The following is a 25,785-nucleotide window of genomic DNA, read 5'->3' on the forward strand; positions in this document are numbered from 1 at the left end:
AATATCTTCGCTACCATGGCCACGCCCCTTTACTTACGCAGTCGGGGCGAACCGGAAGGGATTGCTCAACCCTTAGTTCGCAGACCCGGAAGTAGACGGACCTCACGGAAGCCGGCCTTGGCCCTGCGGCTGCTGCCGTCGCCGCGGAGAAAGTGTTGGAACTGGCAGCCTAGGAATGGTGAGACTTCGCGGTTCGCCTTTGAGGGTTCTGAGGAGAGTTGGGGGTGAAATGGGGTTTCCCAGAGTGCTGCCGGGTACGATCCCCCCCAGGTTTGGGGCCCCGCCCCGGTAGCGCCCCGAAAATCTGCGCATGCGTGGGCCGGACCGGGCCAGAATCTGGTCCGATAAGTTACGCATGCGCAAAGGTAGCTTGCCAAAGGTGGGGTGAGAATTAGCCTGGGAGTTGACTACCTTACCCCGCCACCGGCCCCTGGGGCTTGAATCAAGGCTCCGAGAACATCAGGGTTCATCCGGTGCCTTGCTTTTGAGTTGCAGGATTTTTACCACTTCTATCCCGAGCCCCTGAAACAGACCCGGACAAATTCCCTACTTTGGGTGTGCTTTTGGCGGGGAGAACGAAGGGCGGAGGGCCAGAAAAGGAAGGGGGCGCAGACCCTGCCTCAGTGTAACGGCGGCATCGGGCTCTTCACCCTTTCCCCACCCAAGTGGCTAAATTCCCAACTGTATCCGATGGAGCGGTTTGACGAGCGCACCTGCGGGTAGGGCTGGAGCGCTTCCTGGTCAGAAGCGTCCCTGATCAGGAGGGGAGGGACCGGAGAGTCCCCAGAACCTGAGTTCTCCGGTCTTAGGCGAGGGTCCCCCAGACGGTGGTTGATGTTTGCTCAGTGACCAAGCCGCGTTTTTTAACTTCCACGAAGTAACGCCCTCTAAATCTTCAGCCAACGCTTCAAATGAAAAAAAAAAAAAAGGTAAACTGGTTGGAGTCCCATCTCCTTTTCCTTTCCCGTGCTTTGGACTGGGAGGAGAGCCGAGTGGGCAGCTGACGAAGCAAAAGAATCCTTTGTTTCTTGCTAGTTTGGAGTCAAGGCCCTTCACCTAGGGGCTGTTAGTAGAATTAGAGGCGTTTGTGAACTTCCTAAAATGTGTACATTTTTCTAGGGTTCCTAGCTTTTATCACTGTCTCAGAGATGTTGGTGACCTTCAAAGGGCCACTGGTTTGTTAGGGTCATATTGGCAGAATATATTGTGTCTCTTCTGGTGTTTTCGCTAGCTTATGGGATGCTGAGGACCAGTTCCAGTATAAGGAGGTGAGGTTGGCCAGATGGAAATCTGAGCCTCAGGAAGCCTCATTTCTCCTTTGCAGAATCTCCTCTTGGCCTCTAAGCTCACCTGGTCAGAATCCTTGGATGAGCCTGTGGGACCCTTCCTTCTAGCCCTGTGGTTTGGAACCAGTGGCTTTGGGACTGTAAGAGGATGGACAAAGGTAGTATGAGGCCGGGCCAGCTCCCCAAACGCTCAGGCGCCAAGCATCTGCTGATTCCACCCCGTGCCTGGCACGTGTGTCTTTCGGTCCTGGCTGGGCATTGCCACCTCCCCCTGGGCCAGCACCACCCACGTACCTCTCGGCAGAGGCCACAATTGACTGACTTTCTGTTGAGCTGCTGCTCTTTGGCATGGCTGCATTTTGATGGCAGAGGGAGCAGTTATGCCCAGAGCCCGGTGTGTCGGCATCACCAGTCTGACCTGAGCACCATGTGCTGCACGACATGACACGTGGCACCGGGAGAACTGCCCAGCGTGGAAGGTCTGGGCCCAGATGGGACTGGATGGCCAAGGAACTCCCACCTTAAAACCTCAAATGTGAAGGAGGCAGGGGAGGGACCGAGGGCTGGCTGGGAAAGGGGGGCTGAGGAGGGGTCCCTTGTGCAGAGGCTCAAGGCTCTGCTTGGCAATTAGGAGCTCTGACTTCACCACTTCTCTTTTTTCTAGATTCTCAGGGGCTGCTAGATTCATCCCTGATGGCATCGGGCACTGCCAGCCGCTCAGAGGATGAGGAGTCACTGGCAGGGCAGAAGCGGGCCTCCTCTCAGGCCTTGGGGACCATCCCTAAACGGAGAAGCTCCTCTAGGTAATAAGGGTTTGAAGGGCCAGAAACGGAGACTGCGGCATGCCTTTACCCCCGCACCCCTCTGGGGCCTGCGCTGGCAGAAACTTGTGCTTTTCCTGACCTTACTAAGTCCCTCTCCTTGAGACTGAGCAAGGGAGGGAGATCTTAGGTCTTTGATGTGAGGTCTTTGTAGTGTGGTTCCCTGTCATCTCAGAGGGTTGGCACATAGAGGTTCCACGCCTCGACCACTGAGCCAGAGCAGTGAGCACTCTGACTGCTGGGAACCTGCTCTCCTTTGGAGGCTGGGTGTGGGTGAGTGGGTACTGGGGGTGGGGCATGGAGAGCTCACTGAGTAGGACTCTTCACAGGTTCATCAAGAGGAAGAAGTTCGATGATGAGCTGGTGGAGAGCAGCCTGGCTAAGTCCTCTACCCGGGCGAAGGGGGCCAGTGGGGTCGAACCAGGGCGCTGTTCAGGGAGCGAACCTTCCTCCAGTGAGAAGAAGAAGGTGAGGATTGGGAGAATGGGGAGTAACAGGGGATGGGGGCCAGCGCCAGATTTCGTGTTTCCCCACAACCTTCGCCAGCTGGCAAGAGCCCTGCAAAGGAGGCCTGTGAGAGGATCAAGCCGCCCCAGCCCCAACCTCAGATGCCTCCCTCCTGGGAGCCCATCTCACTATTCCCCCTTTCTTCCCCCCCCACCGCCCCCCCCACCGCCCTGTCAGCGCATCCTGTATCACATTCTGTGTGGGAGGCACAGAGCGTGCATCTATTCTGGGAGCAGACAGCCTGTTCCCAGCATTGCTGGGTGTAAAAATAACCCCCAGGTGGCATTGCTCTGGCCCCAGACACTGTACCAGCAAGCGTGTTTCCCTGGTATCCTCCCCACCCACCCTCCACTCCAGGGTTGGGGGCACCATCAGTAAAAGAAGACCCCACATGGTCTAGGACTATGTAGAAATACTTTGATGGGGGCGGGAATGGGGAGGGGCTGGTATTAGAAAGCTGAGCTCCCTGCCTGTGGCTTCTTGTTGGGTGGGGCTGTACAAAGCTCTGGGTCTAAAGCCCAGGCTGCCCTGGTGCCAACTCTGAGCTCACTCTGCTCCTGCCCTCTGCCCAGGTGTCCAAGACCCCTAGCACACCTGTGCCGCCCAGCCCTGCCTCAGCCCCTGGACTCACTAAGCGTGTGAAGAAGAGCAAACAGCCGCTGCAGGTGACCAAGGACCTGGGCCGCTGGAAGCCTGCGGACGACCTCCTGCTCATCAATGCTGTGTTACAGGTAGTGCTTCCTGCCACAGGGGTCTTATTCCCTTTTCCTCACCACTTCCAGTTCTCAGCCCCCAGGTAGCCTGGCAGTGTCTGGAGGTGGCTCGGGAGGGTATTTCCCAGTTTCAGGGCTAGAACAAACTGCTCTGGGGTCTTGCAGACCAATGACCTGACATCTGTCCACCTGGGTGTGAAGTTCAGCTGCCGCTTCACCCTGCGGGAAGTCCAGGAGCGCTGGTACGCTCTGCTCTACGATCCTGTCATCTCCAAGTGAGTGAGCTGGCCCCAGTGGCGGCACGGTACTGGGGACACCAGGATTTGGTTCTTGAACAGAAAGAATTTTACAAGAGGGGCTGGGAGGCAGGGCTCCCTGGGGCCTGGTATTCTCTGAGATGATACCAAGACCTCCCAGGCTTTGGAGGGAAGCTTTTTCCCTGATATCAACCTTGCTAGTCCAGGCTGGATGCTGAGAACAAGGGCCTAGAAGCCGAGGAAGCAGCACTAGAGAAAACACCAGAATGAGTTCTGGGAGCCCTGTCCTACTGCCTTATGCATGGTGGTTTAGGGCGGTCACCTTCCAGCTTTCCCACACTGACCTCCCACAGTTTTTTCTTTCGTAAGAAGTAGTTGGAACAGAAGAACACCAGGGTCCCTTCCAGTTTTAGCAGTCTGAGTTCCAGATATACCTGTGCACGCACACAACACACACACTTCCTCCTTGGGCACCTCGTTTGACGTTATCAGAATAATGCTTAACATCCATCTTCTACTCCACAGACACTGGTGCCACTTAAGCTATAGCCACAGCCCTGATACACCAGGAAATGGGCAGGGTGTGGTTTGGTGTCTAGTGGGTGGCCGCTTTAGTCAAGTAAGGGCGAAGGTCTTGGGGCGGGAGCAGCAACTGGTCTTAGGATCACCCTCAGGACTGGCCTCTAGGCAGCTGTGCCCTTGAGTCTCTTCACAGGGTTGAGCACAGGAGCCTGAGTTTTCTGAATTGCCTGTTCATGTTTTTGACAAACCCACGAGGCCACCGGTGCCTTGCTCATCACCCTCGGTCCCTTCTGTTGAGGGCTTGGATCTTTGAGTTGTGGATTGCAGAGGCCTTCAGGCTTTGGAGAAGTAGGAACCCCAGATTGCTTGACACCCTGTCTTCAACCCTGCCCTGCTCTCTGTCTCCCTTCTTCCCAGGCTGGCCTGCCAGGCCATGAGACAGCTGCACCCAGAGGCCATTGCAGCCATCCAGAGCAAGGCGCTTTTTAGCAAGGCTGAGGAACAGTTGCTGAGCAAAGTGGGATCGGTAAGGCTGAGGGCTAGTAAGGCTAGAGGGTAGTGCAGGAACCAGTCACCTGGAAAACTGACTGCAGGGAGGCTGTACTGCCTGGGGATTTACCCTGCAGACACGTACACCTGCGGGGCCTCTGGACCGGGTCCTCTGGGAGAGCCAAGCCTGGCTCCTGGCAGGCAGGAGCTGTCACTTTTTCCATCTCCTGATGGGGACTGGGGTAGGGGGCACAGATGGTGAGGCAGGGGCGGGACAAGGAAACCCCGATGCCCAGAGCATACTTCCTGCCCTGCAGACCAGCCAGCCCACCCTGGAGACCTTCCAGGACCTGCTGCACAGACACCCTGATGCCTTCTACCTGGCCCGTACTGCCAAGGCTCTGCAGGCCCACTGGCAGCTCATGAAGCAGTATTACCTGTTGGAGGACCAGACAGGTAACTGGGCCCAGGATCTGGCAGAGTGGGGGTGCGTATGTATGAGTGTGGAGGGGGCTGGATGCAGTTGCTCTTAAGTGCCTTGTAACAAATCCTCAGTGGTTCCCAGGGTCCTGTTCACCTCTTTTTTGCAGCAAAAACCACTTCCTTCCAGAGGGAGGGAGCATGGCTGGAATGGTCTTGATGGTAAAGGTAGCCAGAATTGCCTAGAATCCTGAGCAGAAAGACTGAACAGCAGGGTCTTCTGCTTCTCGATTAGCCTGCTTTTTTGACATGTTTGACAATTACATAAATAACACGTTAATATTTTCTTTATAAGTAACTTTCAAACTTTAGTAAAATGCAAAAGTTTTTCAGTGCTCACCCTCCCCCCTTTCCCTCCCTGGAGATAAAGACCATTTTCTCTAAGCCTTTCTGTCCTTTCTCTCTCTCCACTTTCCTCCCACCAGGCTGTGGGGCTGCCTTCAGGCCACTCAGAAATCCCTGCGGGGGCTTCACACCCAGGTCACCTGTCTTTCTCTTTCCCAGGGGTCAGAATGCTCTCCAATTCCTCTCTTCCCTTGCCAACAAGATGCTCACTCTCCTAATGAGTGTTAGGAAAGTGGTCCGATTAGATGGGAAGAAACTCTTCAGTTAGTTTTAAGATTCAGGGTCAGACCTGCATAGTCCGAGCACACTTTACTCTCGCTTCTCAAGTACTGTTGCATGTTGGCTGCCGTGTAGTGGTTCACACTGATCTGAAAGTCAAGCCGTGGTTCTGCCCTTCACCTTACTCGCTAGGTTTTGTAGCTTCTGGATAATAAAAGATTCCTAGCAGAGAATTTTGGAGAGGGCAATGGCAATCCACTCCAGTATTCTTGCCTGGAAAATCTCATGGGCGGAGGAGCCTGGTGGGCTGCAGTCCATGGGATCGCGAAGAGTCAGACATGACTGAGCGACTTCACTTTTACTTTTCACTTTCATGCATTGGAGAGGGAAATGGCAACCCACTCCAGTGTTCTTGCCTGGAGAATCCCTCGGACGGGGGAGCCTGGTGGGCTGCCATCTATGGGGTCGCACAGAGTCGAACACGACTGAAGTGACTTAGCAGCAGCAGAGGATTTTAGGAAATCTTGTCGGGGAGGCCCCATCTTCTCTTCCTGAGGATCTCTGAATTTAGTGTGCAGTGTGCCTCCTTTATTCCTGCAGCTTCCAGATCTCTGCTGCTCGCCCAGGCTCAGCTGTCACTGACGTCCCACAGAGAGAGCAGACACTGGATAAAGTTGATTTTTGCTGCCACAGCTAGCTCCTTTGTCACTCTTTTGAAAGTTATCTGTGTAAATTTGCTAACGTAAAGGTATAACTTTGCAAGAGTCATGTTGTGTGGGTATCTGATTTCTTGGCTATTTGGTGCTTGGAGTCTCTAGCAACAGGGAGCATACACTGCTCACTTTTCAAGTCAGCTGGATGTTAGGGTCGTAGGATTCAGGCAGCTGTGGTGGGGTGACTGTCCCAGCCCCATCTCCCGCCCAGTCTGGACTAAGGTGACGGCGGCGGGGGGGGGAGGCAGTAGTGATGGAGCATTTGTGGCTCCTCTGCAGCCCCCCTCCCCGTTGCTTCCCCGGCAGTGACGACACCTCAGGGGTTGTCAGGCTCCTAAGCCAGCAGTTTCACTAGCTAGTAGAACTCTTGCTGAGCAGACCCTACAATCCTAGGAACCACTGACCGTGAAGCAGGAGTTATCAGATTTGGGGACCCTAGCCGTTTCTACATTTTGACCACAAAGAACTGAAAAACTTTCATAAAACTTTTTCATTAAAAAAAAGTCAGTATTTATCCTATTATCTGGTGGGTGTAGTCTGTATCTGACTACATCTGATTATATTCCATTTCTTTTCTTTTTTTGGAAAAAAAAGGCATTTAATGGCCCATTAACGTGTATTGACCCAAGTTTGAAAACACTGGCTTTAAGGCTCCCTTCTGGCACCTCCTGAATGAAACTTGACTGTCCTGTGCCTCTCAGCTCCTTGTGGCAGGAAATGTTTGGGAGCATGTGATGTAGTAGAGGGAGCAGTTTAGACTTGGAATCAGGAAAGCAGCCTTGATTCCCGATTCTGTCCTGAACTAGAGTCACAGAGCTGAACCCGCCCTCCTCTGTTTGCTCATCTGTAACGTGCAGCTCGTAGTAGTGCCTTCCCTGCATAGAGCAAGTTTTGTAAGCAGGAACTCTCTGCACACTGAGAGAACACACAAAGGTCAGCTTTCGTTCCCTGCACTTTCTAGAGCCGCCTCTGCCCCAGCTAACCCTGGGATGCTCTGTGCCAGAGTAGCGCGGCCTGATCTGCATGCACTCCGTTACCTGTGTCAGGGTCACTGCTGTGGATTTCAGCGCGAGGCCGTCCCCACAGGGCTCTCTCTACAGTTTATCCTGTTAGTTCCGTTGTCTGCTCAGCATCGCGGGGGTGAGTGGGAGCATTCGCACTGACCCTCCCTCTGTCCTTCGTTCAGTGCAGCCGCTGCCCAAGGGGGACCAAGTGCTGAACTTTTCCGACGCAGAGGACTTGATTGATGACAGTAAGCTCAAGTGAGTGGCTGGGGTCACAAGCAGGGCACAGAGAGCCATGTGTCTCCCAAGGACTCCCCAGGCAGCTCCCACACTGCCCAGCCCTGCCTCTCACTGCAGGGCCTGGAGTCCCATTTGCAGCTGTTGGTGCCTGGTCTTCCTGCTGAGCCCTTCTTACCCCAGCCTCCACCCTTTGTATGTGACCCCCCCACCCCAGGGAAGGAGGCTCAGCTGGGACCAGAGGAGTAGCCTACAGGGCCGCTGGGCTGCGGGACCCTAGTGAGCCAAATAGTACCTAATAGTGATGGCAGGTAAGCTTGAATTGGAGCTTGATTCATCCTTCTCTTCTCTTCCCCCAGGGACATGCGAGATGAAGTCCTGGAACATGGTGAGTGTGCCCTGGTGGGAACGTTGAGGGGGTGGGAGCTCCTGCTGGAACAGAAAGGAGTAGTACAAGGTGCCGATGACTTCAGACCTTACACCCCACCTCACCCCAGAGCTGACCGTGGCTGACCGGCGCCAGAAACGGGAGATTCGGCAGCTGGAGCAGGAACTGCATAAGTGGCAGGTGCTAGTAGATAGCATCACAGGTGAGGAGCCCAGGGGCCAGCAAGCTCGCACTCCCACTCCCTTCGCCACACCTCGAGGACCCTGGTTGCTGGGCTGGGCTCACCCTCCTCTCCCAGACCTGTAGCTCCTCTCCCTCAGTGGATCCTGGCCTGGTTCCCCGCCTTCCACACTGGGGCTCTTCCCTGACACAAGCTGCTCTCCCCCAGGCATGAGCTCCCCAGACTTCGACAACCAGACCCTGGCAGTGCTGCGGGGCCGCATGGTGCGGTACCTGATGCGCTCTAGAGAGGTGAGGCCGGCCCGGCCCTCCCTGTCCTCATCCCCATCCCCATCCCCACAGCCCCTTGTGAGGTCCCCCCACTCTGTTGATCATCCCCTCACAGCCCTTTCTATGTCTGGTCCTGATTTCTCATCTTTCCCTGGCCTGTGTGGACCCCTCCCATTCCTCAGGTCCCAGCCCTCACCTGCCCCATTTTCCCAGATCACCCTCGGCAGAGCGACCAAGGACAACCAGATTGATGTGGACCTGTCCCTGGAGGGTCCAGCCTGGAAGATCTCCCGGAAGCAAGGTATCCGCAGGAATCCGCGTGAGAAGGTTCCTCCAGCCCCAGACCTTGGCCTCCGTGGGAACCTTGGGGACAGACGGGCTGAGGAGCTGGCATTTTAAGATCCCTAACTTGGGGGTGCTGGGTGCCTTGTAGTGTCCCCAGGAAGCAGAGGGTACAATGGGTTTCAGACCCTTTTCTAGCTTCCCTCATCCCGTCATAGCCCTTTCCTTTCTTTTCCCATAGGTGTCATCAAGCTGAAAAACAATGGTGATTTCTTCATTGCCAATGAGGGCCGGCGGCCCATCTACATTGATGGACGGCCTGTGCTGTGTGGCTCCAAGTGGCGCCTTAGCAACAACTCAGTAGTGGAGGTGAGCTGGGGGGAGGTGGAAGGCCAGGGTGAACCATGGGGTGTGGTGAGCCAGAGTGTAGGCTTGGCCCTAGCCCCAGTCTCACCTCCGTCCTCAGCTACCCTTCTCTCCTGCCCACAGATTGCCAGCCTGCGATTTGTCTTCCTTATCAACCAGGACCTCATTGCCCTCATTCGGGCTGAGGCTGCCAAGATCACGCCACAGTGAGGAGTGGCAGTGGGACCCATGGGCGCTCTCTGGCCTCAGCGTCCCCTGCCGTCCCAGCCCCTGGAGCTGGGGACTCAGGCTCCTGGAGAAACCAGAGTGGGCAGCGGGAGACTCGGCTCCTGGCCCCTCGATCTGAGCCTCTGCGGGAGGGTGGGGCTGGCCCTGGGGAAACACCTGAGGCTGGGACCCTCAGCTTCCTTAGTGCCAGAGCCCCTCCTCTCTGCAGACGATCCTGCCCTTTCCCCCAGATTCCCACCTTTGCTCCCTATCTTCAGCTGATTATTAATAGCTTCAGACTTTTCTTTTATTATTTTTCTTTTGTAAATACAAAGCACTGAGTTCCAAAGTAGTTTCTTTATTCTCTTTTTAATATAAAAAACATGGTGACAGGTGAGGCAGGGGCACATGCAGGGGATAGCAGAACCCCTCCTGGGCCTCGGGCCACTGTCCCCCAGCCTGCAGAGGGCGACAAGGTGGTCAGAGGAGCAGGCTGAGAGGAGCAAGGGCCCCAGGAGTAGGAGCCCAGAGATTCCTGGGCTGGGGCCTGCCCCTGAAGTTCCCACCCACCCTGTGAGTCTGGGGCCAGGCCTTCCATTTGCTGTCTAGCTCCCTGCCCTGAGTCCGCAGGTAGCACGGAGTCCCCGGGGGGTGGGGGGTGGCTGTCCCCTTCTCCACCCTGAGCTTGGGCTGAGCAGCAGATGGAAGCAGGTCTGGCAACACTGAGTTCTGAGGCTGGTGGTCAGACCCCTGTGCCTTCTTCCTGGGTCCACTGGACCGTGCCAGAGCCGTGGCAGCCGATAAGCACCATCTCCAGGCTATGGGGCTCCCAGGGCAAGGCATGGCCCCCCGAAGCTGGTGGGGGCTCTCCGGTGCTAGCAGCCTCAGCCTGGGTCGCGGGCTCCGGAGGCCCAGTCCTAGCCCCTTCCTCAGGAGGCGGCGAGCCAGGGGTGCTGGGCTCAGGGCAGAGTTCTCCTGAGCCAGGGGGCTCTGAGTCAGAGGTGGAGGTCCAAAAAGCAGTGGCTCGAGGCCATGGTGAGCTCTGAGATGCGGGGGGGCCCCAGGGCCAGGGAGCCACAAGGGGAGGGGGCCCTGGACGAGGGTGGGGCCAGGTCCCACTCAAGACAGAGCCAGCTGAGGGCTGTAGGCAGTAGGAGGACACCCCAGTGTCCACACACAGGGGCTGCAGCAGCCCAGAGGCACCGGCCGGGCAGGGCCCCTCTCCTGACGCCCGAGGGCAGGGGCCCTCCCCGTGGGGTGCCAGGACCAGCTGCACAGCCTGGCGAAGGGACTGCAGCCCCTCCCGCATCTGCAGCACCTGCTCAGACAGCTCCATCACCTGCAGGGAGGGTGGGCGTGGTCAGAGTGGAGTCGGGACCTGCCAACAGCAGGCACACCCCACCTTGCCCCTCACCCACCGCCTGCCGAAGCTTGTCCAGCGTGTCTGTGTTCCTCACCTCGCTGGGCCCAAGGGGGACAGTAAGCAGGCCGTTCTCTGTGGACAGTAGGAAGCGGTTACCAGCCAGGGCTGGTAAATGAAGACAGCGTGGGGTCCAGGCCTCTGCCTAGTGAGTACAGACCACACTGGCCTGGCCAGGCCCGCCGCCAGGAGCAGCCATTTGTAACCTTGCCCAAGTTGCTAAATCTAGTGCAAACCGCCAGGGGGCCTCGGGCACACTGACTCGGGCTTCCCCCTCGGGAAGCTGCCTTCGTGACTGTCTCTTGTTCTGTCTTCCAGGCTAGGGGACACTCAGTGCTGCCGGGCCTGTCTGGTGGCCATTTTCAACTCTGCTTCCCCAGCCTTGTATCTCCCGCAGTGGGCCAGACACTTCTAAGGGTTTTAGCAACATCATCTCGTTTAACATGCACAACCACCTTTTTACAGATAGGAAGCTGGCAGCAGAGATCTAAGCTCCATTTCAGCTACCTTCCAACACCAGCGTACTGGTGTTACCCACCAAACTGCCCTGCCCAAACCACGCAGGTGGATGAGGGCAAGAAGGCATCCAAAATCTGTGCCCTGCCAGTTTCTCAGAGAACCCCGGTACAAGGGGCCTGCTCTGCTAGCCTCCCCACGGACTAAGCCCCAGTACCTGGTCCAGGAGAAGGGCTGCTGCTACATTCTGGGCCAGAGTGCCTCACTCGGAAGGAGAACTTGGGCTGGTCGGAGCCACAGCCGTCCTCAATCCCATCTACGACCCTGTGGACGCAGGCGCCAGGACAACAAATCAGTCAACAAACACCCACTGCAGTATTCTGTTTTACAGGACAAGATACCCCACTGTTCACAGAAGCTACAAGAGCTGGAGCTAGGCCAGGGGCTTGGGGTCCCAAGAGAAGGGTGGAACACGTGGTCCCTTTTCCCCTAGGAGCTTGCAGTTTCCAGCTTGAGCGATGTGAAACAGCAAGAGTTCTGAGCAGTGCATGGCCTGAATGGTGGAGTGGGGGCAGGGAGGAGGTGGGGTAGTCAAGGGGGCTTCCTGGAGGAGGCTGGGAGGGGTTAGCATGGAAGGATGGGCCTCTAGGGCAGCAGTGTGCCTGGCTGGGGACCCAGCCCTGTCACTATCTCTGCCTGACCAGTGGCCCAGAGCTTGCTCACCTGGGGCTCAGATCTGGGGGCACATTCCATGGCACGGGGGGCAGCCGCAGCCCCTCCAAGCTCCGGGGATGAGTTGAGGGGCCAGCCTCAGCCTGCAAAGCCCCTGCCCTGCCTGCCCGCCCTCTGCCACCCAGCCGGGGCCGGGGCGCAGTTTGCCGCGGCGATAGCAGCTTGGCAGCCGAGGATGAGGAGGTGCAGCCAGGGGACAGCAGGGGGCTGGAGGGCTCATCAGCCGGGGCTGGGGAGGCTGTGGGGCCCTGCTCCCCATCTGTCTCCTTCTCCTCCAGGGTGGACATGAGGGTGTTGTCGCCACTCAGGGAGCTGGTGTCCGCCTGGGGAGAGCAGGGGCAGAGAGTCAGCATGGATAGCACCCACAGTGTCCCACTCACTTCTCCCCGCCAGGTCTCACGATCCTAGAAGCCAGGCGCTGTTTTTGTTAAAACAGGATGTGGGTGTCTCATACCTCCTCAGGAGGAGACTCAGCAGTGGGAAGGGCTGTTTTCCTGCTGCCATCACAAAGCCGCCAGCCCTGGAGGCACTCACTGTCCCTCAAAATTCTAGCCAAGCACGGACACGCTGTCCCTCTACTTGGTCTCTGAGGCACACTTAACTGTCCAGGAGGACCCGGTATTAAACATTGGTTTGGAATTAGTGGCATAAGGCAGAGAAACTCAAAAGCCCCTCAGAGTGGTCCTCGGTCATGGCAGGGTGCTCTGCAGAGGTGGCCTGACCCGAGGGCACAGCCCCTCCCCTGCAGCCTCACAGCCTCCTCGTCTGGTACCCGTGGACTTGGTCAGACTCTCCTGGGCCAGGGAGAGCGGGAGAGGTGGCTGAGCAGGACGGGGCTGGGCTCTAAGGGCCAGTGTGAGGGAGTGAAGGGGCGGGAGAGTGTGCAGCCACCCCCATCATGCATGCGGTGCTTACACCAGGCCATGCGCTCACACAGCACCCCCACGGACCCCCTCTCCAACTCCCCAGGCCTCCAGCCCTCCCACGCACAGACACAGTGCCCTCACCTCGGCGGGGCCTCCACCAGCACCCAGGTTGTAGCTGAGCTCCCCTCGGAGGCCCCGGCTGAAGCGGGGGGCAAACTCAGGGTACAGTGCCAGGCTCTCATGCAGCCCGGCCAGCTGCAGACACTGTAGGACGCAGTACGTCAGCCCCTTCACGTCGGCGTTGGCCTTGACCACCTGCTCACGCCGGGGCAGCTCACAGCCGATCAGGTCTCCCTTCCCTGAGAAGAGCCAGCAGAGGTCAGCAAGCCCTGTCCCTCAGCCACCAGGTGGGGGACGCCTGGGGCCTCTCCAGCCAGGACAAGAGCGGTGGGGCCCAGACGCTGGCCGGCCCCCACTGCCAGCCTCACTGGCTTCTCAGAACAGCCCTGTGGCCCGGGTGCTCAGTCACCTTTGGGGTCAAAGCACTGTGCTGAAACACCCGAATTTTAAGTCTAATGGTTCCCAAGTTGCATGTGGATCAGAATCCTCTGGGAAAGTTAAACCTATCAGATTCCCCGTACAGAACTGTAATATCTATTGGAGACTGCACAATTGTTTTTAAGCCCCGTGGGTGATTCAGGTGGAGCGTGTCTAGGAACCAGTATGTGGAACCAGCAAGTTAGTGCTGTGTGCGTGGAGGGAGGGAGGGTCACATTATTGCACCAGAGCCTTGGTGCCTCTTCTATATGGCAGACCCTATCCTGAACTGAGTCTGTGGTGCTTTCTCCATCTTACCAGAAGGTGTCAACGGAGGGGTTCCCCACCACCCAAGAGACTGCCACCTGGCTGACAGCGATTGTAAAATGGCACCAGAGTCCACACCCCAATCTCAAGAGATGTTAAATTGCAGGGTGGGAGAGGGGTGTAGGGGGAGAACATATGACTTAGAATCAATAAAATAGGATGTCTCCAATCAGGGAGATGAGGCTTAAATGAGTTAGTGCAGATAAAGTGTTGGTCACATAGATGGTCAGAGTTCATTTCCTTCCCTTCCCTCTTGACAAGAATCCCCTATAGCTGATTCCCATCAGGGATGGCTGGCCACTGGGGCTTGGGCAGAGCACTCATGGCCCTCACAAGGAAGCTCAGCCCACAGCCAGACATTTCACAAGATTAGACAGCTTTTCCTCATCCTTAAGGAAAAAGATGGCTTGCCGCCACCCCCGCTGTGGGCTGCCTCCCGCTGCCAGCAGAACTCACTGAGCTTAAAGGCCTCCTCTAAATGTTCACGGACTTTTGCTCAAACTTAAGTGTAGAACGCATCATCGTTAAATCTTATTTTCTTGGCTCCCGGCCATCCTTCTGGTTCCTTCTGAGAGCTGTTTGGATCTCAGTGTGATCATCTGATGAATGAGCTCTCTCTCCTCATGTGTGTCATCTGGAAATAGGATAAGGATGTATTTCTTGTTCTCATCCAAGAAGGGAGAGAAAAACAAGAGATAGGACAGGACCAAGGATGGAGTTCCGTGCCACTGGTCTCAGGGACCAGCTTCCGGCTGACCTTAGCCAGAGCTTCCAGCTCAACTCATCAAGGCGTGTGAGGTCCTCCCCACACCACCACTCAGCTCATCTCCCTTTGTCTTGCCTCCGTCCTCCCCCATAACTAACTTTGCCTGCCTAGCTGTTAGTTTATACACAGAGGTAGGGGCCAGAATTGATACTGCTAGACATGTGTGAGCCTTAGCTGCCAGGAGCAGGCAGGAAGCACCTGCATGTTCAACTAAAGAGGCAGGTGGGTGAAGGCAAAGCAGAAAGCCAGGCTATCATGAAGGCTAGGGAGCTGGGCATCCATCAGGGCATCCAGTGCAGCCAAGTCAACAGAGGAAACCGTCCATCTGGAACATACGGGCAGGGTCAGGACGGATCAGAGGTGGCGTATGTCCCAGCGTGAATTCTGGAGGCAAAGGCGAGACATGGGCAGCGGCCCTCCTTGAGGCTGCCTTCACACCAGACACGGGCATTCTGAGACCTGGCGCCTGGCATCAAAGAGGGATTCTTGCAGGACCCATGCCAGCTGCCAGCCACGCTGCTTCCTCAGCTCCAAGCTGAAAGCCATCTGCTTAATAATCCACTGGACAATTTTGCTTTGGAGTGACCAGTTTGCAACTGTCAAAATCTGCTTTTTTGCCTTTCTGATTTATCTCCAGTTCCTCATAATTTCTCCCGGATTGCCAGCCATACGTGAGTGGCCATAATTCCATTTGCTCAGGGTCCTGGCATTAACTGCACGTAGGGCCAGAAGCCAAACTTGTGAACAGTGCCTCTCTCAGTTCGCATGGTATTTCTTTCTTCTGTTCCTGTTGGAAGACCGTCCTCAGAGGGGAGAGGATGGACACATGGTTGCTGCTGGGCATGTGGTTCTCCAGGTGAGTGACAAACTCCAGCCTCTCCAGGCAGCAGCAGCTGTCCCCACAGGGAGTGCACAAGCACTGCTGCCTGAGGGCTGGCTGTGGTCCGGGCACCTTCCATCCGTATGTGAGGCCCTCTGTCCCCCCCAGAGACCACAGCGTCCCCACAGCCCCGGGGCCTGCAGCCCCGTGTCGCCCACCACCCTGAAATCGCCCCCTTTTTGCGGATGACTCTCCCCAGAGCAGAGCACTTAAGAGTGCAACATCTGAAGCCTGAGGCTGAGAGTCAGCAGACCAGGTTCCAGCCGTAGTGGCCTGCCGACTTTTAACTACTCAGAGTCTCAGTCTCCTTCCATGCAGAACAGGAATAGCAATAGTCTCTCCTGGCTGGGTTTTGTGAGGTTTGCGTGAGTTGAAGCATGTGAGGGCCTGTATGCAGGGCTGGCTCCACTGTGGGACCCCTGGGGCCAGCACTGTTACCACACCCCTTCCACAACTGCAATCTCTCCCTCCTTATCTAAGGGACTGACCTAAGGATCAGTCTTTTCTTTTGCCAAGAAGGGAAATATATTTGGAGCCTGAGCTCTGTTGTCACCCATCTCAATCCCAGCCCTGCTCTAGGAAAGTAGCATCTCCTGTTTTCTAACAAAAATGGCATACACACACACATACAGTCGATTAATCTTCGACAAAGGAGGCAAGAATATACAATGGAGAAAAAACAGGCTGTTCAGCAAGTGGAAAGTTGGACAGCTACATGTAAATCAATGAACTTAGAACACTCCTTCTCACCATACACAAAAATAAACTCAAAGTGGCTCAAAAACATAAGACATGGCACCATAAAAGCCCTAGAAGAAGACATGGGCAAAACATTCTCTGACATAAACTGTACTAGTAATTCTTTTGGTCAATCTCCCAGGGCAATAGAAATAAAAGCAAAAATAAACAGATGGACCTAATCAAATACAAGCTTTTGCACAGCAAAGGAAACCATAAACAAAATGAAAAGAGAACCTATGGAATATATTTGGAGAAAATATTTGCAAATGATATGACCAACGAGCTTAATTTCCAAAATAAACAAAGAACTCATACAACTCAACAACAACCATAATCACAGCATAAAACAACCCGATCAAAAAATGGGCATTAGAACCAAACAGACATTTCTCCAAAGAAGACATACAGATAGGCAACAGGCATATGAAAAGATGCTCAACATCGCTACTTGTTAGAGAAATGCAAACCAAAACTACAATGAAGTACCACGTCACACTAGTCAGAATGGCCATTATTGAAAAGTCTACAAACAACAAATGCTGGAGAGGGTGTGGAGAAAAGGGAACCCTCCTACACTGTTGGTGGGAATTTAAGTTAATGCTGCCACTATGGAAAACAGCAAGGAGATTCCTCAAAAAACTAAAAAGAGAGTTGCCATGTGGTCCAACAATCCCACTCCTGGGCAAATATCCAGACAAAATTCTAATTCAAAAAAATGCAAGCCCCCCTATGTTCATAGCATTACTGTTTACAATAGTCAAGACATAGAAACAAACTAGATGTACACTGACCAACAAATGGATAAAGAACAGGCAGCATGTATGTATATATGTATAAGGAATACTGCTCGGCCATAAAAAAGAATGAAATAATGCCATTCGCAACAACATGGGTGGAGCTAGAGATTATCATACTGAGTGAAGTAAGTCAGAAAGAGAAATGCCATATGATACCACTTATATGTGGAATCTAAGCTATGACACAAATGAACTTATCTACAAAACAGAAACAGACTCACAGACACAGAGCACAGACTTATGGTTGCCAAGGGGGAGGGAAGACAGGGGAGGGAGCGAGTGGGAGGCTGGGATCAGCAGATGCAATCTATTATATATAGAATAGATAAACAACAAGGTCCTGCTGTGTAGCGAAGGGAGTATATTCAATATTCTGTGATAAACCATAATGGAAAAGAATATTCAAAAGACTGTGAAAATTTAAAAAAAAAATAAAATAAAGAATTACTTAAAAAAATAAAAATTAAAAGATTGTGTATATATATATGTATAACTGACTCACTTTACCATAAAGCAGAAATTAACACATTGTAAATCAACTATACTTCAATAAATTAAAAGAAAAAAATAGCGTTCATGCCTCCCTTTTTCCTGCCTAAACACTTTCCAGCACTTGCATCTTTAGCATTTGATTTTTCCCCCTTGACAGGAAGTGCTCGTCTCGGTCCTCTCATAGACCAAAGGCCGGCCCTTTGGTCTGTCTGGCCTCCCGAAATCCATGAGATGAGGTCACTTCCTTGTGTTGCCACCTGGTGGTCACTGGGTCCGCTCTGAGCTTTGCTTAGGGCTCCATGGCTGCTACCGATCCCACCCTGTATGCCCTTCCCTGGTGGCCTTGCCCACATCTTCTCTCTGCAGAAGGGGCCGTGGTTCCACCCGCCCCCCTCCCCAGCCCTGGCATCTTCCATTTCGCCCTCACAAACCTAGGATGGCGAGCACGGTGCCGCCCTTGAGCACCTCCATGGAGCCAGAGCAGACGAAGTAGAGGGCCTGGAGGGCGTCGCCCTGGTGGATGAGGTACTCGCCCGGGGTGCAGAAGGCGGGCCGCAGGGCCAGGGACAGCGCCCGCAGGCAGCCCCGGCTGGCCGCCTCGAACAGGGGCAGCTGCAGGACCTCCTTGTGCAGGTGCATGGCGATGTCAGCGCGGAGCTCGTCCGGGAGGCTCTGCAGCAGCTGCGGGTGGCACCATGTGGGGAAGGTCAGAGTGGAGAATGCGGGCAGCCTCCCGCCAGCCCTTTCCACCCGGAGAGCCTGGGGAGCAAGGGGAGGCGTGGGAGGGACCGGCCTCCCTCCCCTCCAGCAGCCCTGCTTTTCTCCACCAGGCCTTGGGCTTGGACGTCAGTGAGCAGGGCCTGTAGATCTAAAGATGGTGGAGAGGGGCCTCCGAGCCGGCTTGGCTGCCTTCTGCTCCTCCCCGCTGTCTCCCCAGGAGAGAGCGGAGGCACGGAGGTCAGAATGCTGCCTCCCTTGCCCTCCAGCCCGCTCCTCGGAATCTTGGGCGGAGCGCACGCTCCTGGAAGGAGCAGAGGCTGGAAGGGCCGGCCCTGGAGGCCTGCGCACCTCTGTGGTGTCGATACCGTTGTTCACCGCCCAGGTCGCCTGGAAGTACTCGAGCATGCGCTGCTTGAGGGGCTTGGGGATGCGGTGGATGCGGATGTAGTCGCGCAGGTCGCGGGTGCGGCTGTGGTACAGAAAGCGGCGGGCGTACATGCGCTGGATGATGGCCGTCACGTTCCCAAACACCACCGCGTGCATCAGGGCTGGGGAGGGGGGCAGAGGGGTCACCTCCAGGACCTGCCCAGCCCGGCCTGCCACGTGCTGGACACAGCTGTCCCCCCAGCTCCTACTCCGCCCCCACGCTAGGAGAGGCCCCGGCTGCCGCGTGGCCTCTCGCGGCCCTGGCCTCGGGCTCCCTGTTCCTCTAAGGCAGACGCACCTCGGGGAAGGACCTGGGGACCCTGCGAGGGGTGGGGAGGCCGGGGACCGAGGTCATGAGTATGGGAGGGGACCCTGGACCGGAAGCAGGGCTGGCCTCACCGCCGATGAGCATGGTGCAGATGGAGAAGATCTTCTCCGTGTCCGTGTTGGCGGACACGTTGCCGAAGCCCACGCTGGTGAGGCTGCTGAGCGCGAAGTAGAGGGAGGTGATGTAGGCGCTGCGCAGTGAGGGGCCGCCCAGGAGCTCGGGCCCCGTCCTGTTGGCCTCGCCGAAGCTGCTGCTACAGTTGTCACTCTGGCCCGAGCTGTTCCCTGCGGCGGAGCTCCGGCCCACCAGGTAGTAGGGGGTCTCCAGTCGGCGGGCCAGCTCCTGCAGCCAGCCTGGGGAGAGAGCAGGATGGTGCTGCTGCACTGCGGGGACAAGAGTGCCTGCTGCTTCCCCTGGGTGAGGGGGCACGTGGCTGCAGACCCACCCTCATGCTTCTTCCAGGAGCGTTCCTCCTCTGCCAGCCTTGTACACCCCATCCTCCCTTGACCCTCACCAAGACAAGCCCATGAGGATGAGACTGTCATCTCCCCAGACGGTGTCTCTGGGCGCCAAGGCTGCAGTGAGGAGCGCTGCACCCTCCTCCCCATGGTGGCACTAAACCCAGGCAGTGAGCCCAGCTGGAGGGGGCACAGGGGCTGGAGGGCTCGGTGTACCAGCCACAGCCTCACTCCCAGGCCTCCCTCCTCTGCCTAATCCTCCTAGATCAGGCCAGGCCTGATCAGGGCCAGGCCCCTCACTTTTTCTCTGAGCTCTGGAAAGCCATCCTCCCATTCAGTCCCATCCTGCCCCACAACCACACACACCACCCAACCTCGTGCACATGTTCTCGGGCACATTGACACGGATGTGTGCCTATATCCCACTGAGGCTATAGCTGTGCTCCACACAGTCAAGAGGACAAGAACACACGTGTGAGCACAGTCCCAGGAGCACAGCCATGCCTGTGCACACTTGGGAGAGAGACAAGGACACACAGGTGCTCGCACACTGACACCCAGGTAGGAGAGGGACACACCTGCATGGACATGAGCACACAGGTAAGTGAACACAGAGGCTCTGCACACACACACACACACACAGGCCAGCCAGGGACACTGCAGGGAGACTGAAGATCGCCCCAGTCTCCGCATCAACCCCACGTTCTCTGGTCAGACCTTAGAGGGAGTGGGACTGCGTCCTGGTGTCTCTCAGGAGCCCACAGCTGCCCAAAGTCACTCAGTCCAGCTGGAGGGATGTGGGAATTCTAAGGTGTTAGATGAAGGTCCCCAGGGCCCACAGAAGCCCTAAGAGTCCTGGCAGAGATGGGGGCCACGGAGAGCCAGGGAGAAAGGGCAGCTCTAGCACAGGGGTCCAGAGGGTGGGCTCAGGATCACAGGCTGCGGTTGGACCCATCTTTCCACATGCCCCTCCCCAGGCCCCTAGTCCACACTCACCCTAACACCACACATACAGCCCCCTGTGGTCCTCACACCCCTCCTCTCACCCCCAGCCCTTCATTCAGTAACCTCACACATGTGCCAGGAGCTCGGGGACCCCTAGGAGCTTCCTGCAGAGGAAAAATGTACCCAGCACCTGAGGGCCCTGGGGTGGGGCTCAAACCCATGTGCTAGAGTTGGACGACTTCCTGAAAGAGGGGGCACTGGTGCTTGGTCTCAGAGGATGGGTGGTTTTGAGATAAAGAAACTGAGAGGGGCTCATTCCTGATCTAGGGAAAGGCCTGGACTAACCTAGATCTGGCGACAAGTGTAGGCAAGTAGCTTAGCTTAGCTAGAATGTGGGGTCCACGCTGGGAAGCAAGCTCCAGGCTGAGGAGTTGGGGGTATATGTGAAATCCTGAGCCAAGGCGAGGACTTGCCCTCCTGTTATTCGAGGCGTGAGGACACAAGGCAGTGCGCAGAGCTCTTGAGCCGCTATTTAGGTGGGCTGCTGAGGTGGAGCCCGTGGCTGGGGGAAGGGGGGGAGGCTGGAGGCAGAAGGAGCAGGATGAAGGGAGGAGCCCCTCCTCACTTAGTCTTGGTCCTGGGGCGTCCACAGCCTCTGATGCTGGTGGTGGGATACTGCCTTTGCTCGTGGAGGGTCAACTGCAGAGGCTGTTCTGGAGGCTGATGGTATTCATACTGAGAAATGTCCCCAGACGACCTCCCTCAGTATTTAGCACCATCTTTTGAAAATCCAGCCCATCTCCACTTGGGCTAATGGGACTCTGGTGTGGGAACTCTGTGTCCACACCCGGGGCAATGCGGCTGCCCAGAACCAAGGCAAGGAGGCCGAGGTAAGGCACCTCCCACCAGACAGAGCTGGGCCAGCAAGGGGCGCCACTCTCTCCAACGGACATCCCTACCAGGGTGGATTTCAGCAGGTCTGGGTGTAGCTCCCACCCAGTTAAGGGTAGTTTCCCTGGAGACGGAGTTAGGATTCCTGGTTTTCACCCAGGCGGCCCGGGTTCTACTCCCGGTGTGGGAACGCCAACACCTTTGGGCTTCCCTGGTGGCTCAGAGGTTAAAGCGTCTGCCTGGAATGCGGAAGACCCGGGTTCGATCCCTGGGTCGGGAAGATCCCCTGGAGAAGGAAATGGCAACCCACTCCAGTACTCTTGCCTGGAGAATCTGATGAACAGAGGAGCCTGGTACACTACAGTCCATGGGGTCGCAGAGTTGGACACGACTGAGCGACTTCACTTTCACTTTCCCTGGAGACGGAAGGGACAGATGAAATTGTGAAGGACTTGGAAACTCCCCTAAAGTGAACTCGTGTGTGTGTTAGTCGCTCAGTCATGTCCGACTCTTTGCGACTCCACACACTGTAGCCTGCTAGGCTCCTCTGTCCGTGGGATTCTCCAGGGAAGAATACTGGAGTGGGTTGCCATTCCCTTCTTTAGAGGATTCCTGACCCAGGGATCAAACCTGGGTACCCTGAACTGCAGGCAAATTCTTTACTGTTTGAGCTACAGGGAAGTTCCTAATGTGAACTAGTACCAGCCCCAAACAGAAAAATCCTCTGGAACTTAGGGTTCAAGGTATGATCTGCAAAACAGTCAGAAAGCCCCCTACAACCCCCATGCTCTCCATGGAAGGGCTCAGAACTCCTCTGGGAGCCAAAGGTGCTCTTCATGTCATCTCAGCAACCCCTGTGAGGTGGTCAGAATGGAGAAGCCACATGGACGCAAGACTCAGGTGTCTGGATCCTGCTGGGGAAAGCAACTGACCCCAGGGATTTGCAGGAGCCTCAAGAGACTTGGGTTCGATCCTTGGGTGGGGAAGTTCCCTTGGAGTAGGAAATGGCAACCCACTCCAGTATTCTTGACTGGAGAATTTCACTGACAGAGGAGCCTGGCGGGCTAAAGTCCATGGGGTCACAAAGAGTCAGACACAACTCTGGGGTCAGGGCTTTGCGTCACTGTTACTGATCTCCCAATCCTCTGACCTCAGGGCTGCCTCCACCACAGCCTCCCTCTGGGAAGGGCAGGTGCCAAGGAGCTGACACTGTCTGGAACATTCTGGTTCCTGTGCTCAGCAACTAGAGCTTTGGGGAATATCCAAGTGGGCCTCTGGGCTACACACCAGTCTCCATGGGCTTTGTGAATGGGGGAGGATTCTCAGAAGTCTCCTCATCCCCGGGCACTGATCAGAGCACGTGTCTAAGGCCAACCTGGACTCCGGGTGACTAACCCCACCAAGGAGCAGGTAGTCATAGGGGGGTGTCCGAGCAGCTGGCCTCTCGCCCACTGACTGGAAAAGGGGGCTAAAGGCCAGTTACCAGGAAGTTGCCGGAGGGCTGGAGGGTGTGGGCGAAAGAAGGTGTGTTCAATTTTGGAACAGAATGGTTTGGAGATAGAGAGGATGGAAGCTGAGATGTTCACGCAGTGATGCCAGTGGAGTCGCCCAGGGAGACCAAGGCGGGGGAGGGGTCTGAGGAAAGCCCGGGGCAGGAGGAGGCCTCATCCTGGGGCAGAAAGGTAGCTGGCAGGGTCAGGTGCTCTGGGGACTTCAAGGGGATAAGGGTTTGGACCCAGAAGGTCACTGCGACCTGCAGGGTGACATTTTGGGTTGAGCGGTGGGGGTGGAAGCCCTCCTGGCAGGAGTTAAATCGTGAGTGGGAGGTAAGCAGAGGGAGGAGCTGTGAGTGTGGAGGTGAAATGAAGGAGAGTGAAGACACTGGTGGGGTGCAGGGAATGGCTGCATTTTAGGCAGGGGGAGGCTGACACGGGTGAGAGAACATGCTGCTGGAGGTGAAAAGAGTGGGGAAGGGGCCCTAGGAGCCACGGTGGTGGGGAATGAGTTTCCAAGAGATTGGCGGGAAAGTGCCAGGCATGCGAGGAGCCCCTGACCATGGGACACCACGGGAGAGAGGTCTCCTGAGAGGGGTGGGCTTCCCAGGTGGGCAGGGAGCAGAAGCAAGTGCCATAGGCTTGGCCACGAGGAGGCCGCGATGGGTGAACAGCCTCTCCTAGGCAGCCTACCAGGCTTTTTCCACAATAAGGGGCTGCTGGAGAGCGGGCCTGCCTTGAGGGGGAGGCTCTGTCACACTCCCCTCTGCACATACACACCAGCCCCCGTCTCCTCCTCACAAGCACACACATACTTGTACACACGCCCCAGATACACAGCTGTGAGCATGTACACACGCAGGCTTGCACACATCTCTCTGACACCTTGTATCAGCTCACAGATGTCCCCTGACACACACTTGATCTCACATTTCCCTGACACACACACCCTTGAGTGAACAGATCCCTTGGGCACATGTGTACACACACACACACACACACACACACACACACAGACTCAAGCAGCCTCCAGTACCGATCTCGGGCAGCTCCGAGGCGCTGCTCTCAATTTCCCGCTGGCCGATGTAGAACCAGACGCAGGCCACCCAGTGGGCGAGCAGGGCGAACACGGCCATGAGCAGGGTCAGCACCACAGCGCTGTACTGCGAGTAGCGGTCCAGCCGAGGGAGCAGGCGGAGCAGCCGCAGGAGTCGCACTGTCTTCAGCAGGTGCGCCCCGAAATACTGAGGTGGGGGAGGCGGGGCAGTCACCCCAGGGCTGGCCTGGCCCGTCCTGCCCCCGAGCCCACCCAGCCCAATCGCACTGACCACATTGACCTTGAAGGCGTGCAGCAGGTCGAAGGGCAGCGCTGCAATGACATCCAACAGGAACCATGTGGTAACATAGTGGAGGCAAATGGACTTGGGGGCAAACACCACCTGGCCTGACTTGGACACGAACGTGGTACGGAAATTCAGCACAATGTCTGTGGGAAGTCAGGGCGGGACTCAGCGTGGGTTGGGAAGGAGCCACATTTTTCTGGGCCCCGGGCTCAGTATGTGACACTGGCCTGGGCCCTTTATATGCATCGTCTTAGTTTTCACAGTAACTGCAAAGGGCAGGTACTGTCATGCCGATTTGATGGTGGGAGAAACAGGCTTGGAGAGTCTATGATTAGGTTGCGATCAAGTGACCCATAAGCAGTGGAGACATATGGAACCTAGGTCCTATTTCAAAGGCCACGGGTCATAAACAAAGGGAGGGCCAGGGGGACCGCAGGGGACAGTGGAAGCCATGTAGACTATCCCCACCAAAGCCCGGGGTTCACCAGGGGTGGGACGCACAGAGTGTACATACCGAGAATGAAGAGGACCTCCACAGCCAGGTCGCAGACACTGGGGGGGCCTCGGGCGGCACTGGGCTCCCGGGCTGTGCTCACGCACACGCTGTAGGGCACGGTGACAGCGACGTAGAGGGTGGCCAGCAGGATGAAGCCATCCCAAGTGGCCCTCAGCGCCCCACAGTGCAGCAGGATGAAGGGCGACTTCCGGATGGCGGCTACCTTGTACTCAGGCAGATTTGGCTTCTCCCCAAACACCCCCTAATGAGAGGCAGGGCAGGTCCAGGCAGGGAGGACAGGAAATTGGCACAGGCTGAGTTTGGATAGAGTCTGGCCTCCTTTCTCTCCCTGCATTCTCAGAACCACCTCTGACACAGGTTTTAGGTTATAGATCAGAAGACTGAGCACTGGGGAGCTCCAGTGACTCATCTGAGGTCACACAGCTGCTTAGCAGAGGAGCCAAGACTGAGCCAAGGGCCATCTGACTCCAGGGTCCAAACTCCTCCTTTTATCTTTGACAGCTCAGGCAGGTGACATTCTCGCCACAACTCCCGAAATGCTAGTGGAGCCTAAGTGGCCCCCTGAGCAGTCTCTCTGTGGTAGGCTCCGTTCCCCTTCTCCTCAGCCTGCCCCCACAGGGCCCCTCTCCCACACACACCCGAGCGCACAATCCACCTTATTGAGCTTGTGCTTGCCCTTGGGCTGCTTCTGCAGGTGCCCAGACAGGTGGTAGAGCACAGCCCGGCTCCGTCGCCGGTTGGCATTGAAACCTTTGGATCCACCCCGGCCATATCGGCGTCGGCCACCACCTGCGAAAGAAGAAGGGCTGGCGAGAAGGACGGAGAGGGGCACGCACACACTTAGCCCTGGGGTGTGGGGGCAGACACCTGGCTCTGGCCCAGAGACTGGCTCATTGACTAGTTAGACTGTTCAGAGCTGGGGCTCCTGTGTTTCTCACTTCCTAGAGTCATTTGCCAACAACCCCAGCAACGAGCAGTGCTGAGGGTGCATATGGACCCTCCTCCCACTGCCTTCTTCTAGGAGGAGGTTTGGACCAGGGCAAGGCAGGAGGGGATCGCCACTAGGAAAGGCCTGAGAGAGGAGTGGGAAGATGGTGCCCAGAGTTGGGGAGTGCCGAGCTAGCAGGAGGCCATAGGGCAGAGTTGCTCACAGCTGGGGGATGGGAAGAGTATCCCAGCATTAGCAAATAGCAAAGAGGCCTTGGGGCAGCTTCCGTTAACAGCTCTGTGAGATGTCCAAAGGGCACTTCCAAGCCCTGAGAGGATGCAAGAAGGGAAAGACCACAAGGACTTAAAAGAGGGTTTTGGCTAGGGCTCCCCAGATAGGTTTGTATGAAGAAAAGGAACCAGGTGGGCCTCACTAA

The 25,785-nt window shown here is 56.3% G+C and overlaps 2 protein-coding genes across 4 annotated transcripts in view; one reads left to right on the forward strand and one right to left on the reverse strand.

The window, feature by feature from the left end:
• Positions 1-9,638, forward strand: MCRS1 (microspherule protein 1). Of its 3 annotated transcripts, none has more exons than XM_005679993.3 (15): positions 82-178; positions 1,325-1,444; positions 1,951-2,089; positions 2,437-2,575; positions 3,187-3,345; positions 3,493-3,602; positions 4,524-4,632; positions 4,913-5,051; positions 7,539-7,614; positions 7,953-7,981; positions 8,091-8,183; positions 8,370-8,452; positions 8,645-8,732; positions 8,955-9,082; positions 9,203-9,638. In XM_005679993.3, the coding sequence occupies exons 2-15, from the start codon at positions 1,435-1,437 to the stop codon at positions 9,287-9,289; spliced, it is 1,389 nt and encodes a 462-aa protein (XP_005680050.1). In that variant the 5' UTR covers positions 82-178; positions 1,325-1,434; the 3' UTR covers positions 9,290-9,638. The 3 variants fall into 3 exon arrangements, with proteins under 3 accessions (XP_005680051.2, XP_005680050.1, XP_013819278.1); XM_013963824.2 differs by having other exon boundaries at positions 86-178; positions 1,325-1,765; XM_005679994.3 differs by lacking the exon at positions 1,325-1,444 and having other exon boundaries at positions 1-178.
• The window catches only part of KCNH3 (potassium voltage-gated channel subfamily H member 3), an 18,943-nt gene continuing 2,794 nt past the window's right edge, over positions 9,637-25,785 (reverse strand). The window contains exons 4-15 of the mRNA XM_018047834.1: positions 25,077-25,210; positions 24,419-24,662; positions 23,890-24,047; positions 23,598-23,805; positions 18,846-19,127; positions 18,369-18,568; positions 17,732-17,981; positions 12,902-13,119; positions 11,886-12,217; positions 11,380-11,486; positions 10,705-10,781; positions 9,637-10,625 (exon numbers count right to left, since the gene is read on the reverse strand). Of these exons, the coding sequence (XP_017903323.1) occupies positions 10,029-10,625; positions 10,705-10,781; positions 11,380-11,486; positions 11,886-12,217; positions 12,902-13,119; positions 17,732-17,981; positions 18,369-18,568; positions 18,846-19,127; positions 23,598-23,805; positions 23,890-24,047; positions 24,419-24,662; positions 25,077-25,210 (2,807 nt within the window). The 3' untranslated portion in view covers positions 9,637-10,028. The remainder of the gene's footprint in view (positions 10,626-10,704; positions 10,782-11,379; positions 11,487-11,885; positions 12,218-12,901; positions 13,120-17,731; positions 17,982-18,368; positions 18,569-18,845; positions 19,128-23,597; positions 23,806-23,889; positions 24,048-24,418; positions 24,663-25,076; positions 25,211-25,785) is intronic.

This window comes from Capra hircus, chromosome 5 (assembly GCF_001704415.2).
Source record: "Capra hircus breed San Clemente chromosome 5, ASM170441v1, whole genome shotgun sequence".
NCBI lineage: Eukaryota > Metazoa > Chordata > Mammalia > Artiodactyla > Bovidae > Capra > Capra hircus.